General features: G+C 52.6%; 7 protein-coding genes and 1 pseudogene across 7 annotated transcripts; 5 read left to right on the top strand and 3 right to left on the bottom strand.

Moving 5' to 3' along the window:
- Positions 1 to 124: 124 nt before the first annotated feature.
- SAPIO_CDS0686 (uncharacterized protein) lies at positions 125 to 962 on the bottom strand (the record flags this gene model as incomplete). The annotated part of the gene is made up of 2 exons (XM_016783407.1): positions 125 to 685; positions 921 to 962. 2 exons carry the CDS (start codon positions 960 to 962, stop codon positions 125 to 127), a joined length of 603 nt encoding a protein of 200 aa, XP_016646173.1.
- Positions 963 to 1,116: 154 nt separating this feature from the next.
- SAPIO_CDS0685 (ThiF family protein) lies at positions 1,117 to 2,696 on the top strand (the record flags this gene model as incomplete). The annotated part of the gene is made up of 3 exons (XM_016783406.1): positions 1,117 to 1,339; positions 1,402 to 1,494; positions 1,744 to 2,696. The coding sequence occupies 3 exons, from the start codon at positions 1,117 to 1,119 to the stop codon at positions 2,694 to 2,696; spliced, it is 1,269 nt and encodes a 422-aa protein (XP_016646172.1).
- Positions 2,697 to 2,964: 268 nt separating this feature from the next.
- SAPIO_CDS0684 (uncharacterized protein) lies at positions 2,965 to 3,817 on the bottom strand (the record flags this gene model as incomplete). The annotated part of the gene is made up of 3 exons (XM_016783405.1): positions 2,965 to 3,065; positions 3,133 to 3,205; positions 3,290 to 3,817. The coding sequence occupies 3 exons, from the start codon at positions 3,815 to 3,817 to the stop codon at positions 2,965 to 2,967; spliced, it is 702 nt and encodes a 233-aa protein (XP_016646171.1).
- A 702-nt stretch (positions 3,818 to 4,519) lies between these two features.
- SAPIO_CDS0683 (uncharacterized protein) lies at positions 4,520 to 7,052 on the top strand (the record flags this gene model as incomplete). The annotated part of the gene is made up of 3 exons (XM_016783404.1): positions 4,520 to 4,630; positions 4,714 to 6,621; positions 6,699 to 7,052. The coding sequence occupies 3 exons, from the start codon at positions 4,520 to 4,522 to the stop codon at positions 7,050 to 7,052; spliced, it is 2,373 nt and encodes a 790-aa protein (XP_016646170.1).
- A 388-nt stretch (positions 7,053 to 7,440) lies between these two features.
- SAPIO_CDS0682 lies at positions 7,441 to 8,613 on the top strand (annotated as a pseudogene; the record flags this gene model as incomplete).
- A 1,862-nt stretch (positions 8,614 to 10,475) lies between these two features.
- Positions 10,476 to 11,998, top strand: SAPIO_CDS0681 (Glycerol-3-phosphate dehydrogenase [NAD(+)]; the record flags this gene model as incomplete). The annotated part of the gene is made up of 3 exons (XM_016783403.1): positions 10,476 to 10,564; positions 10,712 to 11,874; positions 11,943 to 11,998. The coding sequence occupies 3 exons, from the start codon at positions 10,476 to 10,478 to the stop codon at positions 11,996 to 11,998; spliced, it is 1,308 nt and encodes a 435-aa protein (XP_016646169.1).
- A 5,414-nt stretch (positions 11,999 to 17,412) lies between these two features.
- SAPIO_CDS0680 (Glycogen debranching enzyme) lies at positions 17,413 to 22,301 on the top strand (the record flags this gene model as incomplete). The annotated part of the gene is made up of 3 exons (XM_016783402.1): positions 17,413 to 17,642; positions 17,743 to 22,111; positions 22,200 to 22,301. The coding sequence occupies 3 exons, from the start codon at positions 17,413 to 17,415 to the stop codon at positions 22,299 to 22,301; spliced, it is 4,701 nt and encodes a 1,566-aa protein (XP_016646168.1).
- Positions 22,302 to 23,690: 1,389 nt separating this feature from the next.
- On the bottom strand, positions 23,691 to 24,627 carry SAPIO_CDS0679 (uncharacterized protein; the record flags this gene model as incomplete). The annotated part of the gene is made up of 3 exons (XM_016783401.1): positions 23,691 to 24,045; positions 24,119 to 24,551; positions 24,624 to 24,627. The coding sequence occupies 3 exons, from the start codon at positions 24,625 to 24,627 to the stop codon at positions 23,691 to 23,693; spliced, it is 792 nt and encodes a 263-aa protein (XP_016646167.1).
- Between the last annotated feature and the right edge of the window lie 3,333 nt (positions 24,628 to 27,960).

Below are 27,960 nucleotides of genomic sequence, written 5' to 3'. Positions count from 1 at the left end.
TGCTCCAACGACTTTGCGTTGTGTCAGCTTCCGGGACCCTCGCTTGGTTTCTTCATATCCCGTTATACCCTTGGTAGAAATAAAAACCTGTTTGCGGTCCCCAATCCCTGGCCAATCCCTCACTTTACTCCTTCCCCTTCGCCGCAAAGGCCGGGTTTTGTTCCATAGTCGCCGAGATATACCCCTTCAAAGCCGCCCACCTATTCCCCGTCGGATTCGCTGCCTTCTTCTCCCCCTCCCCTCCACCCAAACCCCCCGTCGCACCTCCACCAGCGACCAACCTCGCCATACTCTCCCCAAACCTCTCCATCTCCCCCCTCACAATCTTCTCCTTCCTCTTTAACGCCCCCGGCCGACTCTTCAAACTCTTATGCCTCACCTTGCCCACGGCCTCGGCACTTAGCTCCTCCACCTCGGGCAACGCATCGACGAGGTCCTCTAACGTAGCGACAAGCTTCTTGCTAGGTCTTCTCCTCTTGGCGGAGGTGGCAGCGCGGGGCGCCGACTTTTGGATCTTGTGGATGAAGGAGGAGTGGCGGATCGTGCGGCGGTCGCGCTTGGATTGGATGAAGGCGTCGGTTGTGGCGGCGCCTTCGCGGTAGGTTTTGCGGGGGGCTGTGGAGGGGATTTCGCCGCGGATGCGGGCAAGGCGTTTTTCTGTTGCGGATTGGGGGGCGGTTTTGGCCTGGGAGCAATGGGTTTGGTTAGCCTCCAGTTTTTTATTCTCTTCTTTTTTCTCGATTTGTTGATGTCTGCGGGTAGGGGGAGAGGGGCTGTACCATTGTGTCTTTGGAGTGTGTGGGTGGTGAGGAAGAGATTGAATTTGGTCGTGGATGTGACCTTTGGCGGTCGATGTCGAAGTTTCGGTGGGTTGAAATTTTTGGCAGGTGCACATGTGCCCCGCCTTCACCGAGACTCACCGGGCTGATATTTCTAAGCTCGTGGAATTGCCCCGCCACCATCGAGACGAGGTTCTCAACTCTGACTCGGAGCGAACCAGACGAAAAATTAATAGACTCACTGGTACTTTATCATTATACCGGAGAAGGCGGATTTTTGAATATTTTATTTTAAAAGCTTCGCGCAGCTCTGCGGTCCGAGGCGTTCTAAACCGTCATGGACACTATCACCAGACTGCGGAATGAAATTGAAGTAACGGAGAAGGAACTCGAGCGCTTAAAAGCCGAGCTCAAGAGGGCTGAAGCTCAAGCCGCAAAAGAGACCTCCTGTGTTCAGAATGGCCACCCCGAAGACGACGTACCTTGGAAATGGCCATTGACAGCAGGAGAATACGAGCGCTATTCGCGCCAGCTCATCATACCCCAAGTCGGAGTCCCAGGTATACGCTTCCGTGTAACTACACTTCAAGAGAGATTTCGATTCTAACACTATCCGTGACAGGTCAACTCCGTCTGAAGAACGCTTCGGTCCTCGTCGTCGGCGCCGGTGGTCTCGGATGCCCCGCGGCAACCTACCTAGCCGGTGCGGGTGTAGGTACTATTGGCCTTGCTGATGGGGATGTTGTCGAGGTATCGAATCTCCACCGCCAGATTGCCCACTCGACGGAGAGAGTAGGCATGTTAAAGGTAGACAGCGCAATATGCCATCTCAAAAGGTAAGACTAAACCACTTTGTCACTCCTATTTGCGAGCAACTCTCGCTCATATACTCACGCCCGCGATCCCAGCTTAAATCCAACCCTCACCTACCGTCCCCACCGCGAACACCTAACCCCCCAAACAGCAGGCTCCATCATCTCCCAATATGACCTCGTTCTCGACTGCACCGACCACCCCACCTCCCGCTATCTCATCTCCGACGCCTGCGTCCTCCACGGCAAACCCCTCGTCTTCGCCTCCGCGCTCCAGACGAACGGCCAATTAATGGTCATGAACTGTCCCCCGCGGCCCCAGGGAGATCGAGAAGGCGGGCCGTGCTACAGGTGTGTTTTCCCGAGGCCGTCGCCTCCGGAGGCCGTGATTAGTTGTGGGGAGGGAGGAATTCTGGGTCCGGTTGTGGGTGTGATGGGGATTTTGCAGGCTCTTGAAGCTATCAAGATCATAGCTAGTGGAAAGCACGAATCTGCAGCAAGTATAGACGGTGCGGAAGTGAATGGGAAGCAGCCTGCGCAGCATCACATGCTCCTCTTCTCGGGCCACGTTGCGACGCCTTTCCGCTCCGTGCGGATGGCGGGGAGGAGAAAGACATGTTTCGCCTGCGGTGCCGACTCTCCCCTCACGCCAGAGTCTCTACGGGAGGGGAGCGTGGATTACATGCACTTTTGTGGCATCCGGCCGGCAGTGGACCACCTACGGCCCGAGGAGCGCGTTTCCCCGAAGGAGTACCTCGAGCGGATCAGAGACCTCGGGGACGGCACCCCCGGCGGCCACTTCCTTTTGGACGTGAGAGAGTCGGAGCATTTCCAAGTTGCAAGCCTAGAAGGCGCCGTCAACGTACCCTACAGGAAGTTCGGCGGCAAGCTCGATGCCGATGCACGACCGGAGTGGTTGCCAGCGGAGCTGCCTCCCTCGGCTCCCATTTTTGTGGTGTGCAGGCAGGGTGAGGACTCGCAGATCGTGACGCGGAAGCTGAAGGAAATGGGACTCGATCGCGCGGGGGAGAGATTCATTGGAGATATCAAGGGGGGCATGAGAGCGTGGAAGGCAGATATTGACCCGACGATGCCATTTACGTAAAAGCGAGAACAAGAATAAGGAAACTTTTGGAGTTTTTTCTAACTAAAAGGGGGGAAGTTTTGCGGCAATTGTACATAATCTGCTTTCCTCCTCCCTGTGGGATATGAGATATACCATCATTGTAGTCTTACACAAAGTGAGCCAGCTGGTTTAAGCAAAGGCGTTTCCGTGTCCACCAATAACACAAAATAAATTAGAGATGCGTAGAGCAGCTCTCTCCATCTTCCTTATCTTCTCTTCCATTTGTGGTGCTTTTCTGTTCTGAGGCTTATACGAATCGGGTTCGCTTCCTGTTGTACGCCCTCTGGTCCTTGAGCCACTGTCGGTATCCGGAGACGCTTGAAATCTTTTCACCGTAGAAGTCGGGCACTAACAAAAAACATGTCAGAATCTGTCCGCCCACGTCCTCTTGGGGTCGACAAATCGTTTAACATACCTGGGTTTCCAACCGAAGAAGTCGAGGGGTCGACTCGGTGCTTCTTGATTCGCGCAAAAAACTCCTTCTCCTTCTATATCCAGAAACACGTGTTAGAGCAACAACATAGCAGCTTTGAAATACCTCTCCCCGGACATGAGAGAATCATAGAACGTACCGAGGCCATCTGAGGCTTAATCCTCCTATGCCACAAATTAAACACCCCCGATCCCAAACTCGGCCCCAAAAGCCAACCCAGCGTCGCCGACGAAAAAGCCATCAACCCCATCGTAATGAATGGATCCAGCGGAATCAAGCCCAACAAAGGCTCAGCGAGGCCCGCAGCAAGCACCCACGACCCAGCCGTACCGCACGTCGCGGCCCCGGCAATGCTGAACAGCACCTGAATTCGACGGCGCGTCTTGCGCAGCTGGAAAAAGGTGTTCCAGTCGAGCTGTTGGGTCGGCACCTGCGACGCGGCGGCCGTGGAGGCGAGGCGGGTCTGTTGAAGGAGGAGGGCAGGGGAGGAGCATTTGACGGCAGCGAGGGCGGGCTTGGAGGGGACGGCGGCGACGAAGGGGCGGAAGGTGCTGATGGGTGAGGATTGGCAGAGCGGGAGGTTGCGGCTTAGGGTCTGGCGGATCACCGCGGGCCGGGCGGTGATGCGGAAGACGGCCGAGGCGGTCGTCGGGTTGAGGAGGCTCATGGTCTTTTTTTTCTTCGTGAGTTTGTTCAATTGGTGGGTGTGGTTTCGGATTGGTTTTGGTGGGTGGTGGCTCGTCTCTTTTTCGGAGCTTAGAAAGTTGTGATGTCAGGAATTGCGAGGTCAGGCTGAAAATGTCGAACTCGTGAGCTATGCTGCGCTAACGTATTATATTGCTTAGATGCATACTGGTCTCAGCTCCACCCAAATCCGATGCTCGAGACCGAGGAGACACACACTTCACCAGGTTGGTATTACTGGGCTCAACACAAATTCTGATGATTCAATTGGTTTAATATATCAAGAGAAGCCGACTATATTACACGTAGATTTCCGTCCAGCAAAGATGAAAAATGTCTGTACAACTTGTGACTCTCTCCTCATGCGCCCCGTCTTCCTTCCTCCTTGGATTCGAGAGGCGTCCTGTAGAGAGTAGTTGTACCTTCCTCACCTACCAAGAGACGTTCCTTCCTTGACTGCTCGACAGTACGTCTTTCTATTTCTCGGTGTAGATCTACGTTATGAGTGAGAACAGACAGCATCATCCATCATCGCCCTCTTGCTCCCCGCTTGATTCTGGTTCTATCAACCATCACCCCTGTCTCGAGTAGGTTCTGTGCTTTACGTCCTGCTCTCCAGGAGGAGCGGGCGGGATTGTACAATTTCTGTTAAAAGCTGCCAAAGTGGCCTCATCCGTCTCCAAAGATGCCAAGCAAGAAGCGTCCTTCGTCGGGAACGTCGAAGGATGTTACAGCGCGGAGCAGTAACAAATTGGCCCCCGTGAATGCCGGCGACTCCGCCAACCCGACTTCGAATGTAAGTCGAAGAGATTGAAGACGCTTTGGCTTCCCTTAGTTGGTGATGAGTGTTTCTCCTAACTTCATTCTCCCTGGGGTTAGAAGGACGCTGGTTCGACAGCCGAAGCCACTGATCCCTTCAGCGACATGATGGATCTAGACTTCGATGCTTTCATTGACGGATATGACGGCGCGGCGGCGTCCATGGCTTCGCTCTCATCTCCAAGTACAGGGCTGCATAGTAAAACGCCTTTCAAGACTCCAGGCCCCAGCCGAATGGGCACCGTCCCAACCGAATCCCCATCGACACAGCAAAACGGTGCCAGCCAGGACGACAGTGCCTCCAGTCACTTTGTCAGCATGCTCAATTCGATCAATGAAGCATTCAAAGCGGAAGATAGTCAACTGGAACGAGTCACCCAGGTCATCTCCAACACGGAAAAGCCTAGACTTGAGGGGGGTGACAGTACACCTGCGGATCCACCGGTGGCAGCTCAATCGCCAGAAAAACATGCAGAGCCTATGAAATCTGACCACGTTCAAGATTCTCCTCCGCCAGCCAAGCCGTCTCCCACAAACCAGACGGGAAGCATCACGGCTACGAAGACACCCACTAATTCGGTTGAGCAAGGAGAGCCGGAGATAAATACCTCTCGGAAACGGACAGCGACTCGTAAACCTACGCCAGTGCCGGGAAAAGCCGCCAGACACGCCCCAAAGGCTCCGGATGGAAAGCCCACGGTAAGACGGGACTTGTTGTCGAGAATGTTATCCGGCCTCAGCGACGCGAGCGGCCTCGATTGGGCGGATCCCTTGATTGGCGGCAAGTCAAGTCGTGACGCCCCAAAGAATGCCTCTCCATCGTCGATAGACTCACCAACTTCGATTGAGAGCAGCGCATCTGAAGCAAAGGGTGAGTCGACTGCCGAAACAACGACATCCCCCCCGGAAGTCGTTCAAGCCCCACCGCCCGTCACAGTCGTTGGTGCCGTTTCCAAGGGTGAACCAACCGCCACTGGACCCACAGGTGAGAAGAGCACATCGTCGAAAAAGGCCCCAAAGAAAGTCTCACCCATCATTCGATTTGGGCCAAACGGTCCTATTCAACCTTCGTCTTCATCGTCGCGGACGAAGGTGCAGGATTCCAAAACGCAAGTGTCTAAGTCACGGCCTTCGACGAACAAGCGCCTGCGCAACGTAAGCGAGGGAATGAAGCGATCATCGAAGCGACCTGCTGCGGCTAAGGACAATCGAGTTTCGAAGCGGGCGAATGCGGCCAACATCAAGCGCATTTCTGTTCCGGATATCGAAGATGAGTTGACATCGCAACTTCATGAGACTCGTTGCGAATTGGCATTGATCACAAAGGAAACACGACAGGCGGGGGGTCGGACTCGGGTCAGTGAGACTAGAAGTCCATTACTTATTGACCTCACGAGAGAAGACACCCCCAAAAAGACGATAGAAGCTAACAAATTGTCCGATGGGGTTGGCGTGGTAGACATTCCAGACAATTCCGAGCCGTCGCCTCCATACGAATCGACAGTTGCCCAGCCGCCAGTAAACCTGAAGCCTGTCTTCGAGGCCCAGCGCAGGGATGCCACGGTTAAGGTGGACACAATGAAGAAGAAGGAAAGTGACAGATCACGAAAAGAGGATGCCATCTCATCGCAATGGAGCCGAAGCGAAATCCTCTCCAGACTTGATCGTCAAAAGATCAGAGTGAACGAACCCATCCGGACAGGTGCATGTAGCAAGTCGCAAGATGCCTTTGTCCTTCACACCCAGCGGCAACATGAACCTACTCCGGCTCCCAAGGCAGAGGTAATGTTGCGTCAACACATCCTTACCAAGGTACCAAAGCCAAAAGCCGACAAACAGCAGAGCAACGCTGACGAATCGAGCGAGACTGGTGGATCTCGTGCATCGGAGATGGAGGATGGCCAGCTCCCACAGCAAACCGACAATATAAGACATAACCTTGATGGCATTCTTCACACCATTACCCAGGTATGCTGGTGCTACCCTTTAGACCACGTTGTGAGACGCCGTTGGAAGTTGGATGGGGGGCTAACGTGCAGATCTAGCGAACACTTGAATTTATCAAGGTCAAGGAAGATGCCTTGAGCGACCTGGTTAAAGAGTATCAGTCTAACGCGGAGGGTTTCATTGATAAAGTTTCAGTCCTCCACAAGAAGGAGATGCTGGAACGAGCCAGGATGGTGGGCGACAGACGCCAGGCCTTCGTCAAGGCGTACTCGGAGGCATCGGACTACTGCGATCGATTCAGAGACAAATTTGAAGCACACCTTATCCCCGACGTCGGTGATAGGGCCGCGAAACTTGCCAAGACGCTTGAATTTGGCAAGGCGGTACACACTGAGCTGCAGAATAAACTTAGGGACCTAGAGGGGAACAAGGATATGGGCATGGCAGATTGACGACAGAGTGGAACGGAAACACGGATATGCAGGCAGTCAGGCTGTTGACGCGGTGTCTCTGGGGTATTATTGTTTGATTTATAATCATTTGGGCGGAATTCCATCCTCGAGTGGACATGGAAAAGGCCTGAAGAGAAATGGAACTTGTGGGAGCAGAGAATATCATAAAAGTCCGAGCTAAACGAAGTGTGGTCCCAGGTTGCGTGTCCCCTGAACCCCTGCAAGGGTAGCCTAAAACTATATTTATAGACCAGGGACGGAACCTTATGCACCTATTTTCTAATCAATCAAACTATTATTTGTATTACTGAACATTTTCAAGATCGCATCGAGATCGCATCGAGATCTTCGTCGGCTTCATCGCCTCCACCGCCCAAGTACTTGAAAGATGGCCGTTAAAGACAAAGCCGAGGCGGAGGCCGTCTCTCTGGCAAATTCTAGTATTTCCGAAACACCCTCGCCTTCAAAGATTCCCCGCACGACGCTCTCGCGACTCGAACAAAGTCCAGCCGATGGTTCGGCGACACCCGAACTAGATACAGTACTCTACCTCGCGTTCGGCTCCAACCTCTGCGCCGAGACGTTCCTCGGCAAGAGGAAAATCCAACCTCTGAGCTCAATCAACGTCACAGCGCCATCGCTTCGACTGACATTCAGCATCCCCGGACTACCATACCTCGAGCCATGCTTCGCGAACACAGCGCCGCGCAAGATCCCCAAGGAACCGCTCCTCCCCGACCCGCGAAACCCAGCGCCTGTGGTGCCGCCTCCTATCGCGGATCCCGACGGACCGCCTACATGGGATAAAGGGCTTGTCGGTGTAGTTTACGAAGTTACGAAGGAGGACTACGCTAGGATCCTGGCGACGGAAGGCGGAGGGTCAAGTTACCGTGAGATCGTGGTGCCGTGCCTCGCCATCCCGCCAAGGATGCAGGTTCCCGAGAATCCTGGCGGGGTGATACCCAAGCCGTTCCTTGCGCGCACGTTGTGCATGCCCATCTTGACTGAATTTCCTACGAAGCCCGAGGAGAGTAAGATGCTGTCGGATGGAGAAGACTCTGGCGACGACGACGACGACAAAAATAAGAAGAGGAAGGGCTGGTGGTGGTGGTTAACGAGGAATCGACAACGACCCGACCCCGAATACGCCGAGCCGAGCCTCCGCTACCTCAACCTCATCCGCACAGGAGCAGCCGAACACGAACTGCCCGACGAGTACCAGGCCTACCTCGCGGCGCTGCACTCATACACGGTCACCCGGACGAGTCAGAAGATGGCGAGGCTCGCGATGGCGATCATGTGGGGACCCGCCATCATCGTCATATTCAGCCTCGGCTCGATGTTGGCCGATAAGGAGAGCGGAAGGGTTCCGACGTGGTATGCGGGGTTGATGACGGGGATGTTTAATTGCGTGTGGTGGAGCTATGATGTGGTGTTTAAGCGGGTGTTTGGGGATGGGGAGAGGACGATGGAGAGGGATGAGGAGGAGAGGGCTTGGTGGGTGTTTGGGAGGAAGGAGGGGAGGATTCGGTTGTGTGCTGGGGATGAGGGACAGAGCTGAGGGGTGGTTTTTGGAAGGTTGCTTGGGTTTTGTGCGAAGCGAGATGATGATTTGGGATTCGGAATTGTTAGCTGGATGAGTTTTGTTTTTGATCCTTGATAGCAAGTAGCAAGCCGAGCCACTGTTCCAATTTGTTTGGAGACGGAAGCAATAATTACTCCGCTCAACTGCTAGTTTACGAGGGGACATTCCATCTTGACACTGCAATCCTGCAAGATTAGCCAGACAAGGCATCACGAACGTTGATGATCGGCCCATATTATTCACATCAATTTGCATGTGAAAAGCGAACAAGACCTCGCGACCTCGATGGTGGCAAAAGCTTAAAAAATAAAAATTCCCCGGACACGACTTTACCCCAGGCCGCCCGGGGTTACCATCCCAAAATAGCAGCAAAGCCACGGGCGCGCGTTGTGGTTCGGTGCGACGGACGGCCTTGGGTCTTTCAATAGGACTCGAGAGTTGGTGCGCCCGAATAATCCTCGGCGTGGAAGGGGGCTTGCGGGCAAGACCGATTTGGCGGCTTGGCCAGTGTTTGGGCTCCTTTTGGTGGGAGGCAGCCTCGGAGGTCGGCGTGACCGGCCGAGGCGGCGAAGGATGATCGGGTTTGGGAGCAGGCGGGAGGGTAAGAACAGAACCAGTGTGTGGCGTGTCTCGATTGAGCAATTGAGCAATTGATCAATGTGACTTGGAGCGGACTTGGAGCGGACCAGCCAGGGCAAGCTGAAGGAGGGCCGAATTCTGCTGAATTCGACGAGGTAGTTTGCGAAGTAGAGTACTGAATCGACCTTGGACCCCTGCCGAGTGTCACATGAACGGAAACTTTGCGATTGATCAATCGATTGATGTTGGCGTTGAAATCTCCGGAAGGGAACTGCTGAGCGCTCACTGGTCTGGGGAAAGAGCTAGTTTTAGTTTACACTCTGGCAATGTTGAACGCAGTTGACTAGGAACAGTGCAGTGTTCAATTGTTGTTGAGCCCCGCCATCATTCGCCAGCCATTGAGCGTTGTGCGTCATCGCTCCTCAACGCTGGCATGGCGGGGATCTGGCATATCTGGCACAGAGTAGCCTCTAAATACACACCGCTGCTTTTCCTAGCTAGCTTAGATCATCGTCAAGAGTCGAAGGTTCAAGGTTCAATAGAGCGGTCAACCCCAGAGTCCACGTCCGCGCGGAGCTTTTGTTCCTCGGCCGAAGTCAATCATTCAGGGCTCTTCCCTAAAAGCCAGAGTCCGGAATATTCTGTAAGGCCAAATCCGGTCCCTAATCAGTGCCCCGGAGGTTCGGCAAGGGCCTCCCATCACACCAAGTCCACTTTCCCGTCCAACTTCGGGTGGCAGCGGTCGGCGGATTCCATTTCCCGTTTAGGACTAGTCCTAGGTCCGAAGCCAGCCGAGGGTGTTAATGGTCGTAGCTTCTTCTTTCCTTTTTCACCTGTGAGAAAGGGAAAAAAAAAAAAATGCATCCCATGTCATGTCACCACGAGGACTCCAGGTCTGGAACTTTGGGAACTTTCGAAGGGGGAAAGACCAACAAGACAAACCTAATGACACACCGAAGTAACTGTACTAATGTTTATCATTCGCCATTGACCATTGATGCCCATCACACACACAAAACACTAAAACACACACCGCACACCACTTGTGCTAGCAAGTAAATTCTCAAGGACCCGGCCGAATTTAGTATATCTTGGTCTCGTTCCTGCCACTACTTTTCTCCACTGTTCCCCTTGTGCTTCTTTCTTCCTCCTTTTCTTCCTTGTCTCCCATGCTCATCCGCCCTCGTTTCGCCCTTCCCAGAACCCTTCAGTCCTCAGTCTCTTCTTTTCGCTATTTCACCACTAGCAGACCTTTCACAATGGCTGGCAATTCTGACCTTTTGGCGCCTGCCACAGCGACGCAGTATGAGAAGAGGCATAAGGTGACTGTGGTGGGGTCTGGTAACTGGTGAGCTCCTGCTCTTACCCTCCCTTTCGCTTGTCATATCTTGTGTGTCGTGTGACCGTGCCACCATGCCACATCACCATAAGCTGTGCCAGTAACTTGGATGAAGAGATTCACTGGAATTCTAACCACTTTTCGACCATTTCCTAGGGGTTCTACCATTTCCAAGATCGTCGCCGAGAACACAAAGGCGCATCCCCACCTCTTCGAGCTCGAGGTCCAGATGTGGGTACACGAAGAAGAGGTGGTTATCGGCAAGGACTCTCCCCATTACGACCCGGCCATTGGCGACAAGCCCCAGAAGCTCTCCGCCCTCATCAACAAGTACCACGAGAACGTAAAGTACCTCCCCAACATCCGCCTCCCCGACAACCTCGTCGCGAACCCTTCCCTCGCCGACGCCGCCGCCGGATCCAGCATTCTCGTCTTCAACCTTCCCCATCAGTTCATCAGCAATGCCTGCAACACTCTCCGAGGCAAAATCCTACCCTTCGCCCGCGGCATCAGCTGTATCAAGGGTGTGAACGTGTCGGATGATGGCATTGCGCTGTTCTCCGAGTGGATTGGAGAGGGTCTGGGTATCTACTGCGGTGCGCTTAGTGGTGCGAACATTGCCAGCGAGATTGCCGCCGAGAAGTGGTGCGGGACTACCATTGCCTACGATCCCCCTCCCATGGACCAGTCCCGCGCCCCGTCCAAGGCCCCCACCCCGAGATCGGGTTCGCCGGCGTCGAACGGTATCCACGAAAATGGGACTCTCAACGGCGTCGTCTGGGAGCACAGGGACGCCAGAGGTCGCAAGTCCAAGGTGACGCTGACACCTGTGCCTCCCGAGTATCCTCCTCTCGACCACGAGACCTTTAAGCACCTCTTCCACCGGCCCTACTTCCACGTGCGCATGGTATCCGACGTTGCTGGCGTCTCCCTCGGCGGTGCGCTGAAGAACATCGTCGCTCTCGCCGCCGGCTTCGTTGTCGGTCGCGGCTGGGGAGACAACGCCAAGTCCGAGATTATCCGAATTGGTCTTCTCGAGATGATCAAGTTTGGCAAGCAGTTCTTCGGCGCCACTCTTGTCGCGGAGACGTTTACCGAGGAGAGTGCCGGTGTGGCCGATCTTGTTACCAGTTGCAGCAGTGGACGAAACTACCGATGCGCCAAGCTTGCCGTCGAGAGGGGTGTTCCCGTTCAAGAGATTGAGCGGACGGAACTCAACGGTCAGCTTCTTCAGGGAACGAGTACCGCTCATGAGGTGAACAGCTTCCTTAAGGCTAAGGGCCTGGAGAAGGAGTATCCCCTCTTCACGACTGTTAATGGTATGTGCATGTCTATTGATTCACAGAATTGCCTGGTTGCGAAACACTAACTGAAGTTCGCCGAATAGGAATTCTCGAGGGCCGCTTTACGGTGGACGATATCCCCAACCTCGTCTCCCCTTAAGTGACGAGGTATCAACTTCCGTGGATTACGTGGAATTTTACACCTTTTTTTTTTTCTTCTTTATTTTTCATCTGCACATACCAGATCTTGCCGCCAGGCTTTTTCACGCATTATTGTTCACACGACCTAATCCTGAGGAGTAATGTTGGTATGATAAGAGGCTGAGGGAGCCACAGCAGTTATACAAGATGATACCATGGGCTGGAAGAGCGGAGAGTGGACTAGGGTCTCTTGCCAAAGGTACGATACGATTAGAAGGGGTATTACCATAGACATGAGAGGGCTAGGGAACGAGGGAAGGACACCGCGGAACGAACAAACGGGGCCGGTGGGGGGACCAGGTTGCTTTTTGTTTTGTTTGTTTTGGCGAGTTTATTTCGGTTTAGCATTGTTGCATTTGAGGGTACGAGTACGAAGTACGAACTCCATTTGGAATTTACTGATGAAAATGACCTGCGTTTCTCTGAGAAACAACACTCTCATGATCGTGATGATTTCATATACTGCTCTAGGATGAATCGAGATGGGACTTTCACGAATACCCGCAAGTTATAAGACGGGGTTTAGTCTTGGGTACTGTTGGGGCAGGGTATTGTTGGAGATCGAGAGACTCGCTACCCGTGCCCACTTTCTTGGCTATGGATTTACTCCCATGTCGTCGCGCTCCCGAGAGCACTTTTAAGCAGCTAATGGCCTGGGAGTGAATCAAGGGAGAGAGCTGCTGGAGAATTAGGAGAGTGCTTTCTCGATTTGGTGTGCTCCTGTCTCAAATATATTGAGTATACGCCGCATCTTACGAGGGAGGAGGCACGACGTGAGACTCGGAAGAGATTGGCTGGAACCTTGGGTATTGGCGTTGGGTACGAGCTGCTTTGCTACATTTTTTGTGACTCGGATTCCACATATATCAATCACTGGTGAACTTGGCTTGATCTGGACCACGTGGCAGTAAGAAAGGTGTGCGAGCAGGTCATGGAATGCTTTTATTACGTCTCGAGAACGAGACTCGAATCCATGAAATGCCTAATCTACTTTAGTTTGGAGAAATGCTTCCAATGATGTATCAAGCGAGGTTGCTCGTTGACAGAAGGGGTGATGATGCTGTTGCCCAATATTCGCGGCTCGAACAATTCAAATCTCCTATAGGACCATGAGTTGCTCCGACTCTACATCCTCCGATGCGAACGTCCTGGTATGGCGTTTTACATATCGTGAAACCGGTAACTGTACTTCAACGTCAATGGTTACCGAAGCATACCTCGTAGCCCTACCTACCCGTTAATATAAAAGAACTGCAAGCGGCGGTGTTAATACGTCGACCTTTCCAAGCCAAGTCAAGAAGCGGCGGCGTGTGCTGGCAAGACTTACACTCCACAGCGGCACCATGGGCTTTAAGGAGAGAACGAACGAGGTTTTAATATCATCTTCCTGGAAGCAAGCCCAGCTTAACTCGAGAGGCTAGAGGCCAGAGGCATTGGGTTTCTTAACTGCGTTAGAATCTAGGTCGTCTCCGTCATGTTTGAATCGACCAGGTAGGCGTGATTGGTAGTCGGTTCCATAGTGGATGCACCCCATGGAGCTACCTTGCGCTGCTCTCGCCGAGTGTCGTCTCTAAACTTGTCATCCTAAGCAATCTTCCAGCCGGCCTCGATGAGAGCATTATAAACGTCAGTGTAGTAAAGATCGCTCTCTACAAGGCAATCTCACGACCTCGACTTCGGCGGTTGATCCGCAAAGTGCAACATCCCGCTTGATTTCCCACGCCTTGACTTCAACTTGGCACTCTCATCGTTTATCCTCCCCGCAGCGGCGCACTTTCAAGAGGACGGCACTACAGACACTGTCCCGGATTCGTGCCTCCTTGGCCCAGAGTGGAAGGCCCTTGCGTACGCCCCCGATGAGGGGTGGTGTATCCGATCTTTCCCTGTCGGGGTACGCAAGCGTTCTTCGCTCTCCGCTTTTCGCTGGATCTTAACCCTCCTTCCCACCCCAACCAACGACTGCCTTCCGGCCACAGCGCGATTATATAGGCTTCGCCGACGCATCCTTGGCTCCGTCTCCGTCCTCATCGTCGCCCCCCTAGGCGTCATAAGGCTCCTGATAAGTAATGTCGACAGGACCTACCGGCGGGTGACTTACGAAATCGACGTCGGTCCTCCCTCATATACGCGTGTTATATTCGCTGCGGACGACGGTCTTGGGCGAGAAATCCATGTCCATGAATCGGTTCTCGAAGACGACGCCGTCGAGCTGGACGAGACCGCTATCTGATATGTCGCCAAGCTACCCCAGCACAAAACCAACAGTAAAATATTTCCGTGTTTGGAGGGTCTCCTGGTTGAATAACTAGTCGGATTTCTCGTTGCGATCTTCTCAGTTGTGGAATGAGCACACCAGCCGCCGTTCTTCACCTTTCTCGACCAACAGGCGAGTGGTCGCCGACGAGTAAGTTTCGCCCGCATCGATGGAACCCATCATTATTCCAGTATATAGTTTCCCGTAAGTTTGGACGTAGTCGGTATCACCGACCACAGGCATACCTTTTTATATACGCTGAGGTAAGGTTTGACTACCTGGGTTTGTGGTTCCCCTTTTGTTCCTTAGGTCACCGAGGATGCCGTTGGTCCGTCTGCCATCGATCGATCGGAAAACGCTCTAAGGGGTCCCCTCCAGGGTACGTCGGAGGTAGATTTGGGAAAGCATCTCGTGTAGGACCTTTGGCTTAGGCGTAACCAAATGACTACGTCTTTCGCTGTTGGGAGCGGGCCGTTATGGTACGCCAGGGTTTTCGGAACACCCTCAAGGTCACTCGGAAGCGCACTCAGGCGAATTGTAGTTCAATGACGAGGGTGTCCCACACGAGTGGGATGGCTTGGCAATCCAGAAAGATGTCGCCGCCTGAGTAGAGGATCACGTCCTCGGAGGGACCTCGACCGGGTTAATTGCGTCCGCAATTACGGGGTTGATGTTCCTGAGGTGATCGGCACCTCCAGGAAGGCCGAGGAGTGGCCAGAAGTCGTCGACCTCATCTACCGATGGCCAAATCGCGATAGCATCACATATGGTAACGGGCCGTTCAGCCAGGCGCTGGAGTTCGCCGTCGCATCCAAGAACATACGAAGAAAATGCGTACCAAAAGCTCGTGAAGTTGTACTTCTCAGTCAGATATTTTTGTAAAGCGTTGGCGTTTCCCCTAGGCGTGCGGACTGTGAACAAATCACCATCCGGGCCCTAAAACGAGGACTCGTCGAACTCCAGGGCTGGGCCAGGGAGGGTGTATTCGTGAAGACCGCTTTCGGGTAACGCGGGAGTCGCAGAAGGCCTCGACCTCGGTTCCGAAGTCAGAAGACATCTTTGGTGGTTCTTGGGAAAAGCAGAAATAGAAGTTTATATACAGTTCGGCTTCACGCTTGTGGAAAAGTGCGATATTGATGCCGCGCTGGAGGGGAGAGAGATGGATTGGGGAAGAGAAGAAGCCGGTGGCCCTTATATAGATTCCAAGGGGACCCAGATCAGAATCCGATGATTGAATTCTAGTGAATAGGCAATCATTCTCAAGCTATGAATCAGTAATGTCGAGCTGCAAGAAAGAACAACGATGAGTGGAGTTGATTGTGATGATTGTGATGATTGTGATGATTGTGATGATTGAAACGATTGGCAAACTTGAAAGGGCCAACAGCGGCTCTGAATATTGAAGTCGCATGCGTGGCCTTGTCCATCAGGTATTGAGGGTATTGAGCATCGGAACTGATGAATTACTTCGTGGAAGCTTTCAATAATGCGGATGAGGGCAAAGCAGAATTCGCCTTCCCTCCCTATTACAAACCATCTGGCGATTCTAATCTAGAATAATTACTTGTAGGAGCTCCGGCATTGAAGCTGAGGGACCCAGATACGGCAGCATTAAATCGCGTCATTGCCGAGCACAGCTTTATTGAGCAAGACATGCCAAAGATGTGATGTTTGGCGATAGAAGGCACCACCGTGACAGTTTGTTTCATGGTGTTAGCTGAAGTTGCCTAATATTCTTTTGATAAAAGTTGCAGTCCGGAATTGGAAGGAAGCTTGGGGCAACTCTCGTGGCTTCGATGACGTACATGTGCCAACCCTGCACCTCATCTACATGTGATCATGGACGTTTTCTTTCCCATGTGACGCTGCGGGGGAACTTGGCTTGACTTGAAACTCGACGAGGTACCTGGCATGGACAGCGCCTCGTAGAGCAGATAGAGGTAAGATAGAGGTAATCTAGATCTTTAGTATGAAGTAATCTAATTCGAATTCATGCAGGGCATTTATAATATTGGCCTAGTACTTCGCAAAATAATCCCACCGCCACGCAGGAGTAGGCGCAGGCGAAAATCTTGATACTGGCAATTAGGTTCAGGGATTGAGGGAAGCCACGAAGCTACCAGGAGTCGGAGCCAGACCTACGCAATGTAGCAAAGGTACTCACCGGGTTCTCGGAGGGGAAGTCTTGGCCCTGACCCGCCTGGTTCTTGACCGATCATGGGCGCACATCACTCGATTCCTACACCCCCCCTGCAATATTACCTCTCCGTAAATATCCTTTGGCATCTACGGAGTACAATCAATTGTACTCGGTGCCTTCTCTGTTGGTTTGGGATAGTCATGGTACTCGCTCACCTGGCGATGTCCATTTGATGTCATCAATACTCCCGGCATCCCACTCAAGGAAGTGACATTGGAACGGCGGCGGCCGCTTTATTATTCCCGACGCCAGCCTGAAGGACCGCCCGATCAATGTTGTAATCTACTCGCGTACCCCGAATCGCCAGCATACTGATCGATCCACCCGAGAACCTGACGTTGTCGTAGCCAAACGAGTCGCGCCCTACCGCCTGCCCTGCTGCCCTACCACCCTACACTACAGTTCTGCTGCCCTGCAGATTTGCAGATCAATTGATGTTGGATCGCATTTGAGATTGTTCTGTTCATCTCTACCCGGTTTTGGGCTTCATCAGTCACGCTCGACACATTGTGTATACGAAGTATTAGAGGCTCCCTTTGCTGGGACAGATTCGTTTCTTGGTGTCTCCGTTTCTTTTCGTGGCCTTGCTAGTTTTTCTTTTTGTTTTACCTTTTGCTCCTACTAGTCTCAGTGCGCCGCGCTGTGGCCAGTCTTGAGCTGTTCAACGAACTGGAGCTCTCCATCTCTACCCCGCCAACGCCAAATCATCCCGCCATCTCGAAAGCTCTGGGCGCAGACCTCGTAAGTTTCAGACTCGCCCCTCCCCGCGCCCATCGGCTCTCTTCCTCTCTCCCCGTGAGCTTTTCTGCCAAATATTCTAAAGTCCGCCGCCATCCATGGAAGTTCCCGTTAAAGGAAAAATCAATGCCTAACACACCGTCCTAGGCCGATAACGCCATATCTAATCTACACAGACGCCATGACCCCAAGGACGGTGACCTCCAACGAGGTCTACCTCCTGAACTTGAACGACGATGGATCACCCGCCGTTCCTCGGCAATACGTCTACATAGAACCCAAGAAATTAGAGGGTCTCGTTCTCCGCTTCTCCATCGAAGGTACCTCGCCGATTTGTCGCCATGGGAGTTTGTGGATCAACATTCCCGCCAAAGATGAGCCCTTCAGGAGAGAAGAGTATAGGGAGTTCAAGTAAGGCAGCCACTTCCGTTGTTACCGCGCGGTGTTGTTCTGAGAGCGAGAGCGAGAGGGACACTGGAGACTAACAGGATCTTCTTCCCCCCGTTCATAGGTTGGAGCCCGACTTCAGCCGGGCAATCGAGCTGTCTATCCCTATCTATCAGGCTGGCGCCTATGCCTACTACATCACCTATGCCGAACTGCCCTCCATCCACGAATCGGTCGAGTCCAACGAACCTTGTCCCGATGGAGAGATCAGGAAATCCGACCTGTATTACATCGTCATCGCCCCGCAACTGACCTTGGACGGTCAACGAATCCCTCTTGAAGCCCTTTCCGTATTTACCGTACTCAGCAAGTCGATGGGGAAGTATCCCCATGACTGGGAACCCCATATGCGTTCCATTAGCGAACGAGGATACAACATGGTCCATTTTCCACCTCTCCAGACCCGCGGCATGTCTAATTCGCCCTACAGTCTGAAGGACCAGCTAGGATGGGACAAGGGCGCTTTCCCAAACGGCGAGAAGGATGCCGTGGCCATGATTGAGAGCCTAGAGAAGGACTATTCTATGCTCGCCCTCACAGACATTGTATTAAACCACACTTCGCCATGTACAGAGTGGTTACGAGAGCATCCCGAGGCAGGCTACAACCTCAGGACTGCCCCCTGGCTCATCTCTGCCAATGAGGTCGATCTCAAGATCAAGGAGCTGAGCGGCACTCTCAAGGACATTGGCGTGCCGAACGATATCCAAAGCGAGGACGATCTCATGAAGGTCATGGGTGCCATCAAAAACGAAGGCATTGCATCCATCAAGATGTGGGAGTATTACGCCATGGACGTAGACCGAGATGCGACAGCTGCCGTGGAATCCTGGGTAAATGGCGAATATTCCTTCCCTCCGGACGAGGAAATAAAGGGCGATATCGAAAACTTGAAGCACTTTCCCTTAAAAGAGCAAGCAGAGCTACTTTTAAAGTACGGTCTCCGGGGAAGCGAGCATCTTGGCGAGAGATTCCGCCGAAGCATAGACCCAAAATACGGTGCCGGCCTCCTCGCAGCCATCTTCGGCAAACACAACGAGGGACATGGACCGGAGCGCATAGTGGCTAGAGACAGGCTCTTACCTGTCCTGGACGAGGCGAATATGAAGTTTTACCGGGAGTACGACCAGGACGTGAGTGATATGCTGCACCACCTTTATAACCGCATCAAGTGGGATCGCCTGGAGCAATACGGCCCTCGCCTTGGCCCCATTACTGCCGAGAGCCCTATTTCCGAGTCGTATTTTACACGCCTGCCCGAGGATGAGAAGACGAAGGCGAGGGGATTCACGGAAGCCGACCTTACCCTGGTCAACAACGGGTGGCTTTGGGACGCGAATGCCCTGGTGGACAATGCTGGTTCCGCCTCTCGCGCATACCTGAAGAGAGAAGTCTTTTCTTGGGGAGATTGCGTAAAACTACGCTATGGGAAGCGTCGAGAGGACAACCCTTGGCTCTGGGACCATATGGCTACGTATGCCAAAACGTTGGCCAAGTATTTCCACGGCTTCCGAATCGACAATTGCCACTCGACAGGAATCACGATTGCCGAATACATGCTGGATCAGGCGCGGTCGGTGCGCCCTAACCTCTATGTCGTTGCCGAGCTATTTACCGGTTCCGAGGAAATGGATTACCTCTTCGTGCGCAGATTGGGCCTCGACTGTCTGATTCGTGAGGCGATGCAGTGTTGGGGAACTGGCGAATTGAGTCGACTCGTTCACCGCTACGCTGGCAGGCCGATAGGGAGCTTCGAGCCGGATGACGCTGTGACGGCTCTTAACAAGCCTCTGCCCAACGGGCTCAACGGGGAGAAGACGGCGGCTACGGATGAGGATTCGGACGGATCTTCAAGGGAAGTCGTCAGAGTTGTAAAGGAGACCATTGTCGCGGCGCTCTTCAACGACTGCACTCACGATAACGAGGTGCCAGCTCAGAAGAGAGACGCACGAGACACTTTGCCCAATGCTGCTCTCGTCGGCATGTGCGCGTGCGCCACGGGTAGCGTGATGGGCTATGACGAGATTTATCCTCGTAGGATCGATCTCGTCGGGGAGAAGCGCCTGTACAAGCCTGTCAAGCTTGGAAAGGATGATGGCATTGGCCGGGTCAAGAAAATTATCAACCAAATTCATACCGTCATGGGTAAGGACGGTTACCATGAGGCACACATCCACCACGAAGATCAGTACGTTACTGTTCACAGAGTACAGCCCGACTCACGCAAGGGATACTTCCTCATCGCACACACTGCCTTCCCTGGTTACGGAAACGGTAACGGAGCCGTCAGCCCTGTGAATTTGCCCGGAACACGGGCCCGACACCTGGGCAGCTGGATGCTTGAAGTTGATAGCAGTGAGGAGGCCGTCGAGAAGTTTTACGAGGATGAAAAATACCTCTGCGGACTGCCAAGCCGCGTGGTTGATGTGCCTGGTATTAAGATGGAGGTCAAGGGAGACAGCACCATAATCACCGTCCGTGACAAGTTCCCGCCTGGCAGCATCGCCCTCTTCGAGACGTGGGTTCCCGCTGCTGAGCACACTGCCGGACTGGATTCGTTTGTGACGAACGGAGCCAAGGAGGCCTTTTGCGAGCTAGATCTCATCGACCTCAATTTTGTGCTGTACCGATCCGAGGCTGAGGAGTTGGACGTCAGCGATGGAGCAGACGGAGTTTATGAGATTCCCCGCCATGGCAAGCTCGTCTACGCCGGCCTCCAGGGGTGGTGGGGTGTACTACGGAATGTCATCCTCAATAACAACCTCGCACACCCACTCTGCGAAAACCTGCGAAACGGGCACTGGGCCATGGACTATATTGTCGGTAGGCTTGAAAAGATGAGTAAGAAGCCGGGCCATGAGAACCTTGCTGGCCCTGCAACCTGGCTCAGAGAGCGATTCGATGCAATCAGGCCTATCCCTGGCTTCTTGATTCCTCGGTACTTTGGCTTGATTGTCAAAACTGCCTATGACGCCGCGCGGGATCGGGCATTCACTTTGATGGGACCTACCATCGACGATGGTCAGTGGTTCTTGCGTAGCTTGGCTCTTGTGAGCGTGCAGCAGACTGGCTGGACCAAGTCGGCTTCTCTCTATCCGGACAGACTCACACCCTCTCTTGCAGCGGGTCTACCTCACTTCGCGGTAGACTGGGCTCGATGTTGGGGCCGAGACGTCTTTATTTCCCTCCGCGGCCTGTTCCTCGGCACTGGCCGATTCGACGAGGCCCGCGAGCATATTTACGCTTTTGCAAGCGTCCTCAAGCATGGCATGATCCCCAACTTATTAGGGAGCGGGAAGAACCCCCGATACAATGCAAGAGACGCAGTGTGGTTTTTCTTGCAATGCGTTCAGGACTATACCAAAATTGCTCCTAATGGTCTAGAGCTGCTGCAGGACAAGGTGAAGCGGCGCTTCCTGCCATATGATGACACTTGGTTCCCTTACGATGATAAGCAAGCTTACTCGAAGGAGTCCACGATTGAGGATATAATCCAAGAGGCGCTTCAGAGGCACGCGGAAGGCATTAGTTTCCGCGAACACAATGCCGGCCCCCAGTTAGACATGCAGATGAGCGACAAGGGATTTGACATAGACATCAAGGTCGATTGGGAGAACGGGTTCATCTTTGGCGGCAGCCAATATAATTGCGGCACTTGGATGGATAAGATGGGCGAAAGCGAGAGGGCCAAGTCCAAGGGTGTCCCCGGAACGCCCCGAGACGGCGCGGCCGTAGAAATCACGGGTTTGCTTTACAGCACGTTGGTCTGGGTGGCCCGCCTCCATTCCGAGGGCAAATATAAGTACTCGGGTGTGAATAAGGCAGACGGGTCCGAGATCTCTTACCACGACTGGGCGGACTTGATCAAAACCAACTTCGAACGGTGTTTCTTCGTGCCCAAGACAGCCAAGGAGGATGAAGACTTCGACATCGACAGCAAGATCATCAACCGGCGCGGAATTTACAAGGACCTCTACCGCTCGGGCAAACCCTACGAGGACTACCAGCTCCGACCCAACTTCCCCATCGCCATGACCGTGGCACCCGAGCTCTTTACGCCCTCTCGCGCCCTCCACGCTCTCAGCGTGGCCGACCTCGTGCTCCGCGGCCCGACGGGCATGGCGACGCTCGACCCCAAGGACCTCAACTACAGACCGTACTACAACAACAGCGAGGACAGCGACGACTTCGCCACTTCCAAGGGCCGCAACTACCACCAGGGCCCCGAGTGGCTGTGGCCCACGGGCTTCTTCCTGCGGGCGCTGCTCAAGTTCGACCTCCAGAGGAGGCAGGACGAGGACGAGGAGTGCAGGACCGAGGCGTTTCAGCAGGTTACCAGGAGATTGCATGGGTGTAAGAAGATGATTCGGGAGAATCCGTGGGCGGGGTTGGCGGAGCTGACGCAGAAGAATGGGGAAGAGTGTCGTGATTCGGTGAGTTCTCCTTGTCCTGCTCACTTTTTCCCCCCCGGCCTCCTCTTATACTTAAGCGGTATGTCCTAACTATATGATTCTGAAATAGTGTCCTACGCAGGCGTGGTCTGCTTCGTGTCTTATTGATCTTTTTATGGATGCCGCGGAGGCGCAGGAGAAGTTGGCGAGGGGAGAATCCATCTTTCCTTGACTGGTTATTTTTCTTCTCGTCTTTTTCCTTTTTCTTCCTTTTTTTCTTTTCTTTTTTGACATATCTTCTTTTTCGGTTTACTTTAGTCCCGTGTTGGATGTGTTTCTTTAGAGTTATGTATAGGATGGGCGGGTAGATGAGCATATCTCAAGGTGGAAAGGAAGCTTGAAGACTGGCAAGTATCAAACTAGGCAGCATACGACTTGGCTTGGGTTGTGCACGAATAGATCAACGATATCCGTCTCTCTCATCCAGAATGTCTACTCCCGGTACAAGTATGTAGCAAGACCCCCAAGTGACTTTTAGAATATTTCATAGGTTAAGGGGGCTACTGCGTGATTAAAAAAAAAAAAAAAAAGAAAAAAAGAAAAGAAGAGAAAGTGAAGAAAAACAGGCATATTCGCAGGTTCTTTTCGCCCCAGCCTCGCTCTTCACGATGACGTCGTTGCTCTTCCACTCCCCTGTAAGAAACTAGGTTGCAGAGGATATGCTTATTCGTTGTTCCGTTCCAGGCAAGTCAGAATTGGTGGCGTGATGGATTTCCCTATTGTTTCCAAGGAGCTGAAAAAAAACGCAAGCGAAGTGTGGATGCCACACGAAGAAAGTTGGTAACGCCAAGGGGAAAAAGAAACGCCATGAAACCATCCAGTCGGCATGAATCTTTCGATTATTTCGGAACCTGCCTGTGCATGCTTCGTACGTAAGAGTCAATGTGCACAACCTTTTTCTTTGTTCCCCCTCCAAGAACGTGGCGTGAAAAAAAGGTATCATATTTTTCATGAGAGCCTCTCGCCAAAGCTAGATCCCACGATGGGAATATATCCAAGAAATTAAAACAAGAAAAATCCATATGCTAGGCCACTTTTCGACAGATGTAGGAGAGATATGAGACGGGGTTCGGAGAATCGGTGCATCGAAGGAAAGGTAAAAATAGAAAAATATGAGATTAAAAGGGAAATGTTGAGGTATGACGATGAGATGCCGTAAGATCAAGAAAAGATATAAACATCCGAAGGGAAGGAAAAGATGGAAAAAAAGAATCCGCACAAACAAATAGAAAAACATAATCCATGAAGCGCCACTCTATTCCGTTTAAAGTTTCCATCCGATGAAAATGCCCTGAATCCAATGACGAAAGAAAATAACGCGAGAAGGAAAAGAAAAAGAGAGAGGAAATCGTAGCTTTCACACAAGCTTGGAAAGAGTAAAACAAAACGCCTCCTGGTTTGCTCCCCCTGTCCGTTATTCCGTTCCGAATTTCCAGTTCGATTTTTTACAAAGTCGAGAAAAGGGGTTTTGTATGCTGCCGCCGCGCGCCGAGTTCGAACATGAAGGAAGCTGTGTGTTGAAGATGATGCGAAGAAAGACGTAGGACCAGAGTCTTGCGCGTCATACCTTGTCCCCCGACACCCACTTTCTTAGTTTCGGTGACCTGCTCCGTGACGCTGCGGGCGGGGGCGGGGTTGTCTTCTCGGTTGTTGTTTGGGAGCCGTGGGTAGACCCGCGGTTAGATGTGCGGTGGGTGCCGGGGGGTAGGAACAACCCCGGAGCGGGAGCGCCATGGTGGTCGGGAGGAGCGGCGCCGGGGCCCCAGGAGTCGTGGGCGGGGAGCTTTCCTAGACCTTTTTGGCGTTCCTTCTTCTTGAGGTAGTGGCGGCGCCAGAGGCAGGCGCCTATCCAGATGACAATGATGCCTACGACAATGACGATGGCCATGATGATCCACCGGAGGTGATTTTCCAGCCTAGAGCTACGTTAGAGGAAAAGAAATTCAAGAAAGGAAACAGGGTCGGCCTTGGATGGGCAATATCACGAACCATGTGCCTCCAGTCCCGGCTTGGACGGGGATTGCACCAGAGGACGTCCCGATGCTCGTGCCCGTGTCGGCGGTATTCGTGTCCCCGGTATTTGTGTCGGCGGTATTTCCAGTCGCTGCAGAAGTCGATCCCTGGTTCTGGGCACTAAACTTTTCCGGGAGGTTGCAAGTGTCGGCGTACCAATTTTGTATCGTGACGAGAGCGGCAGTCTGGTCCTCGCCGGCTCCCTTGCAAATGTTGTCGCATACGTTGTGGAGTCCCGCCTTGAAGCCAAACAACGCGGAATTACCGCAGAAGCACGCATTTGCCGACGCTTCGTCGGCTCCCGGAAGGACGGGGTCGACGCACCCGCCTTCGGCGTCGTGGACAGGCCCGCAGTAAAAGGCACACTGAGGCCATTGGTCATAGGGGGCGATTTGTGTTACAGGTGTCGCTGTTAAGCCAAGTTAGAGACAATAGACCAAACGTCAGGACGGGACGCGGCCTCGGAGACGTGCAAACATACTCATCTTGAAAAGAGAGGAAACAAAAATAACTGGTCTGTGAGAAAAACAAAAAGAGCGGAGCGGTCGGATGAGAAACGAGCGATCGATCCAAGGTCCGCACCGGGTTAAGAGGAAAATCGAGGGCAAATCGGGTTCGTTGGGTGGAGATCAAATCCAAGCCTTCTTAATTCTTCTTCCTCCTTTTTCTTCTTCTTATCTATCTTTATGGCGTTGATCGTTTTATTCGCTTCTTCTTGTTCTTTTTTATCCACGCTTTTCAGGCTGTAATTTGGCGTCGTTCGATTGGGTGTTTTCGATGTTGTCTAATCCGGGTTCGCTGGTTTTGTCCAAGGCAGCTTTTTTCTTTTTTTTGGTGAACCGTGAGCCGATGGAGGACGAGGTGAAGCGAAGGTGCACAAGGGGAGTGATTCAAGCAGGCGTTCGCGAAGTCGTCGTTCCCCCCTGTGATTTGTTTTGGTTCGACCTCCGCGATGATTGTTTTGGTGAGCTTGAAATTGGGAAAAGAGGTCGGAAAGGGACGGAGGAAAAGGGAGGTTGGAAGATAATTTGATGCGTTGGTGGCTGTTTGCCCAGACTCGTTTATGAGCAGTGTGTTTCTTGTGGCTCGTATTAACTTCACTTCATCCGCGCTGTCCGAATTGGGCTTGGCTTCAACAGAAAGGAAACGGGAAAAAGGGCTGCTGGTTGCCAGAGGATTCTTGATGGTGGGACGGGTTCAGTGGATCAAATCTGGACGAGCCCCAGCCACAAGGCCCCGAATGTCTGGTGTCTGGTGTGTGTCTGGTCAAGGTGCGATTCATTTGATCAAATCAGAATTGGTTTGTCTTTTCTATTCATGAGTGACGTGATGTGACTTGGAGAAAGGGTAGGATTAATATGAGGAGTGTGAGGAGTGTGTATAATACCCCATGATACCATAGTCGTACTTCGTACTTTCCGCCTTCCTTCTTGACAGTACAAAGGCAATAAATAACCCCTCGCATTCTTCGTTCTTCGTACTCGCAGTTCTGGCAACTGCAACTTGGCAGATTTCGAAAAAGAAATTAGTACCTAGTCCGCTTCTGCAATGCCTTCCTTCCCTTCCCCTTCCCTTTCCCTTTTTCCTCTTTTCAGGGACGTCTTTTCCTGTTTGTTGCTCTCCCTTTCGGAGTCGACACAGGAAACCCCGAGTCTTCCGGGATTTGATCATTTCACCCGAGTTCTTTCCCCATTCTGGGCGGAACCGATCGCTCAAGGAAAGTGCCAGGCGGAACAGTAAAATCGATTCCTCGCGCGAAGTACATGTGCACCCCAAGTACATACACATTACAGGGGGGGTTCAGCAGGGCAGGGAAGCAGGAACGAACAGAAATGCTGGTCATGGAGCGTACCTCTTGGTAGTGGAGCACTCGACGCACAGCTTAAATTCCTATCCTCCAGTACCATAACTTTTATCTGCACACTGATGTGAGATATCGCCGATGCCAAGCATTTGGGCGTCGTCTCTTACCTCATGGTCTCGTCGCCAGGTGTATCTCAATTCCATGCAAACCACGCTACACAGGGACAGATTCGTGATATGTGCATGATACATGTAATATACTTCCTCCACCTGCCACCCACTTCCATCTCGCACTTCGTTCGGAGAAGGAACAATCCCGAGAGCCAATCAGGCGGACAACTGATTTTCACACGGACCATGACATTGGCGAGTACGCGATAAGACCGACGGGACTAAACTAAGCTGGTCGAGCATACCCACGGGGCAAGGTATCTTTCATGTGCTTTTCCAGATTTAGATCTCGTGCTCGTTGTCACTCCTCGGGAAGGTGTGAAATATATGTACGGAGGTAGTAGTTTACGTTGTACTTATGGATGGAGGAGATTTGCATGGACCATCATGCTCGAATACGATGTGCCATCACCACCAAACAGGCCAAATCGCCAGTAATATTTTGTTCAGATTGAGAATCAAATCATACTTCGCAGTTGGGAGTAACCCAGGTGCTTCCTGGAGTAGGAAGAAGTATTAGTACCTCAGCTGTCATTGCGGAATTCCGCGGACTCCTTGTACCATGCTCCAATGTTGTCTAGGCAATGGTGCGTGGATTAATAACGAAGAGCAAATAAACCGCACATGCATTTTGTACGTTGCGGTGTGAGGGGCAAGCATTAAGCATAATAGTGTGCAAACTGGGTCATCCGATCTATTGCAAGGCACGCGCTAGTGTACTTTGTAGCGTCCTTGAACAGTGGAGCGGAGATGACAAGAGAATCGTGTAACACTCCCAATCTCGTCCCAGCTGCAATTTGCCAAGGATGGAAGTATTGGGCAGTGAACGCTGACAGTCAAACTGCAAACAGATCATTGAGGTATCCAAGAGTATGAAGTACTTCATACCTGTAGTCTACTCGGGAGCCAGCACGTCGTTCTGCTCGCACCTGCCAAGATCGCGGATGATGCGTGGCCCGCCCATCAGGAAGATTGAGCGAGATTTTATCCGGGGGGGGGAAGAGGCAGTCAGATCTGTCTTGTCATCGAGGATCAAGGTTGAGCCCCTCAATGTTAAGGGTGCCCAATATCAATAACATCGCCTCAATTTGATCGCCTCAACAACCCATTTTGCTGTCCAAGTAGTTTATGTGTTTCATTACACTACTTCCTACACTACATCATCTGTCAAATATTCCACGTTCCACTTGTGACTCCAGCTGTCGCTTACCTGAATTCAACCGTCTCCACTCTCAGGGCAGTGGTCTTGCTTGGTTGTGGTTGGACGTTCAATGTTGACTCCAGCGTCCATCGTCATCGTCCACTCGCTGAACCCCCTCCGCGTCGTTCCCCACGTCAAACCCTTCATGCATATTGGTTTGCCACGAGCCGCACTGATGCGACAGGCCCTTGCTAACCGAAGCCAGGAGCCAGGCCAACCCGAGCCAGGTGCCAAGTGGCGACAATTCATGGCATTGTGTGCGATCAACGAGAACCAGCCATAGCACCCAACTAACCAGGTTCATCCAGGCTCCAGGGACCCGAATTAGACATCGGCCCGCCCGTGTGGATAAAAGCCTCCAAAACTTAACACAGATCAATCCATGTTGTCGATCCACACAAGCCTAGGCAGACCAGACACTAAGACAAAGCAACAACACATATCGCGCCCATATTCGTCCGCGTACGAAGTACTGGCAGCAAGGGAGGTCTATTGATGGGCATTGTGACAACGATAAAGGCACTCAATTAGTCGTCGGCCTTGGGAAGCGCCATTTTCATTACGTCCAAGTCCCTGACACAAAGTCGTGGAGCCATCGATGATGCAGGCATAACACGTTGCACGCTGCGAGTCTTATATTGCT

Source organism: Scedosporium apiospermum (genome assembly GCF_000732125.1).
Source record: "Scedosporium apiospermum strain IHEM 14462 chromosome Unknown SEQ_SAPIO_0033, whole genome shotgun sequence".
NCBI lineage: Eukaryota > Fungi > Ascomycota > Sordariomycetes > Microascales > Microascaceae > Scedosporium > Scedosporium apiospermum.
This window is presented reverse-complemented; position numbering and strand designations above follow the sequence as displayed.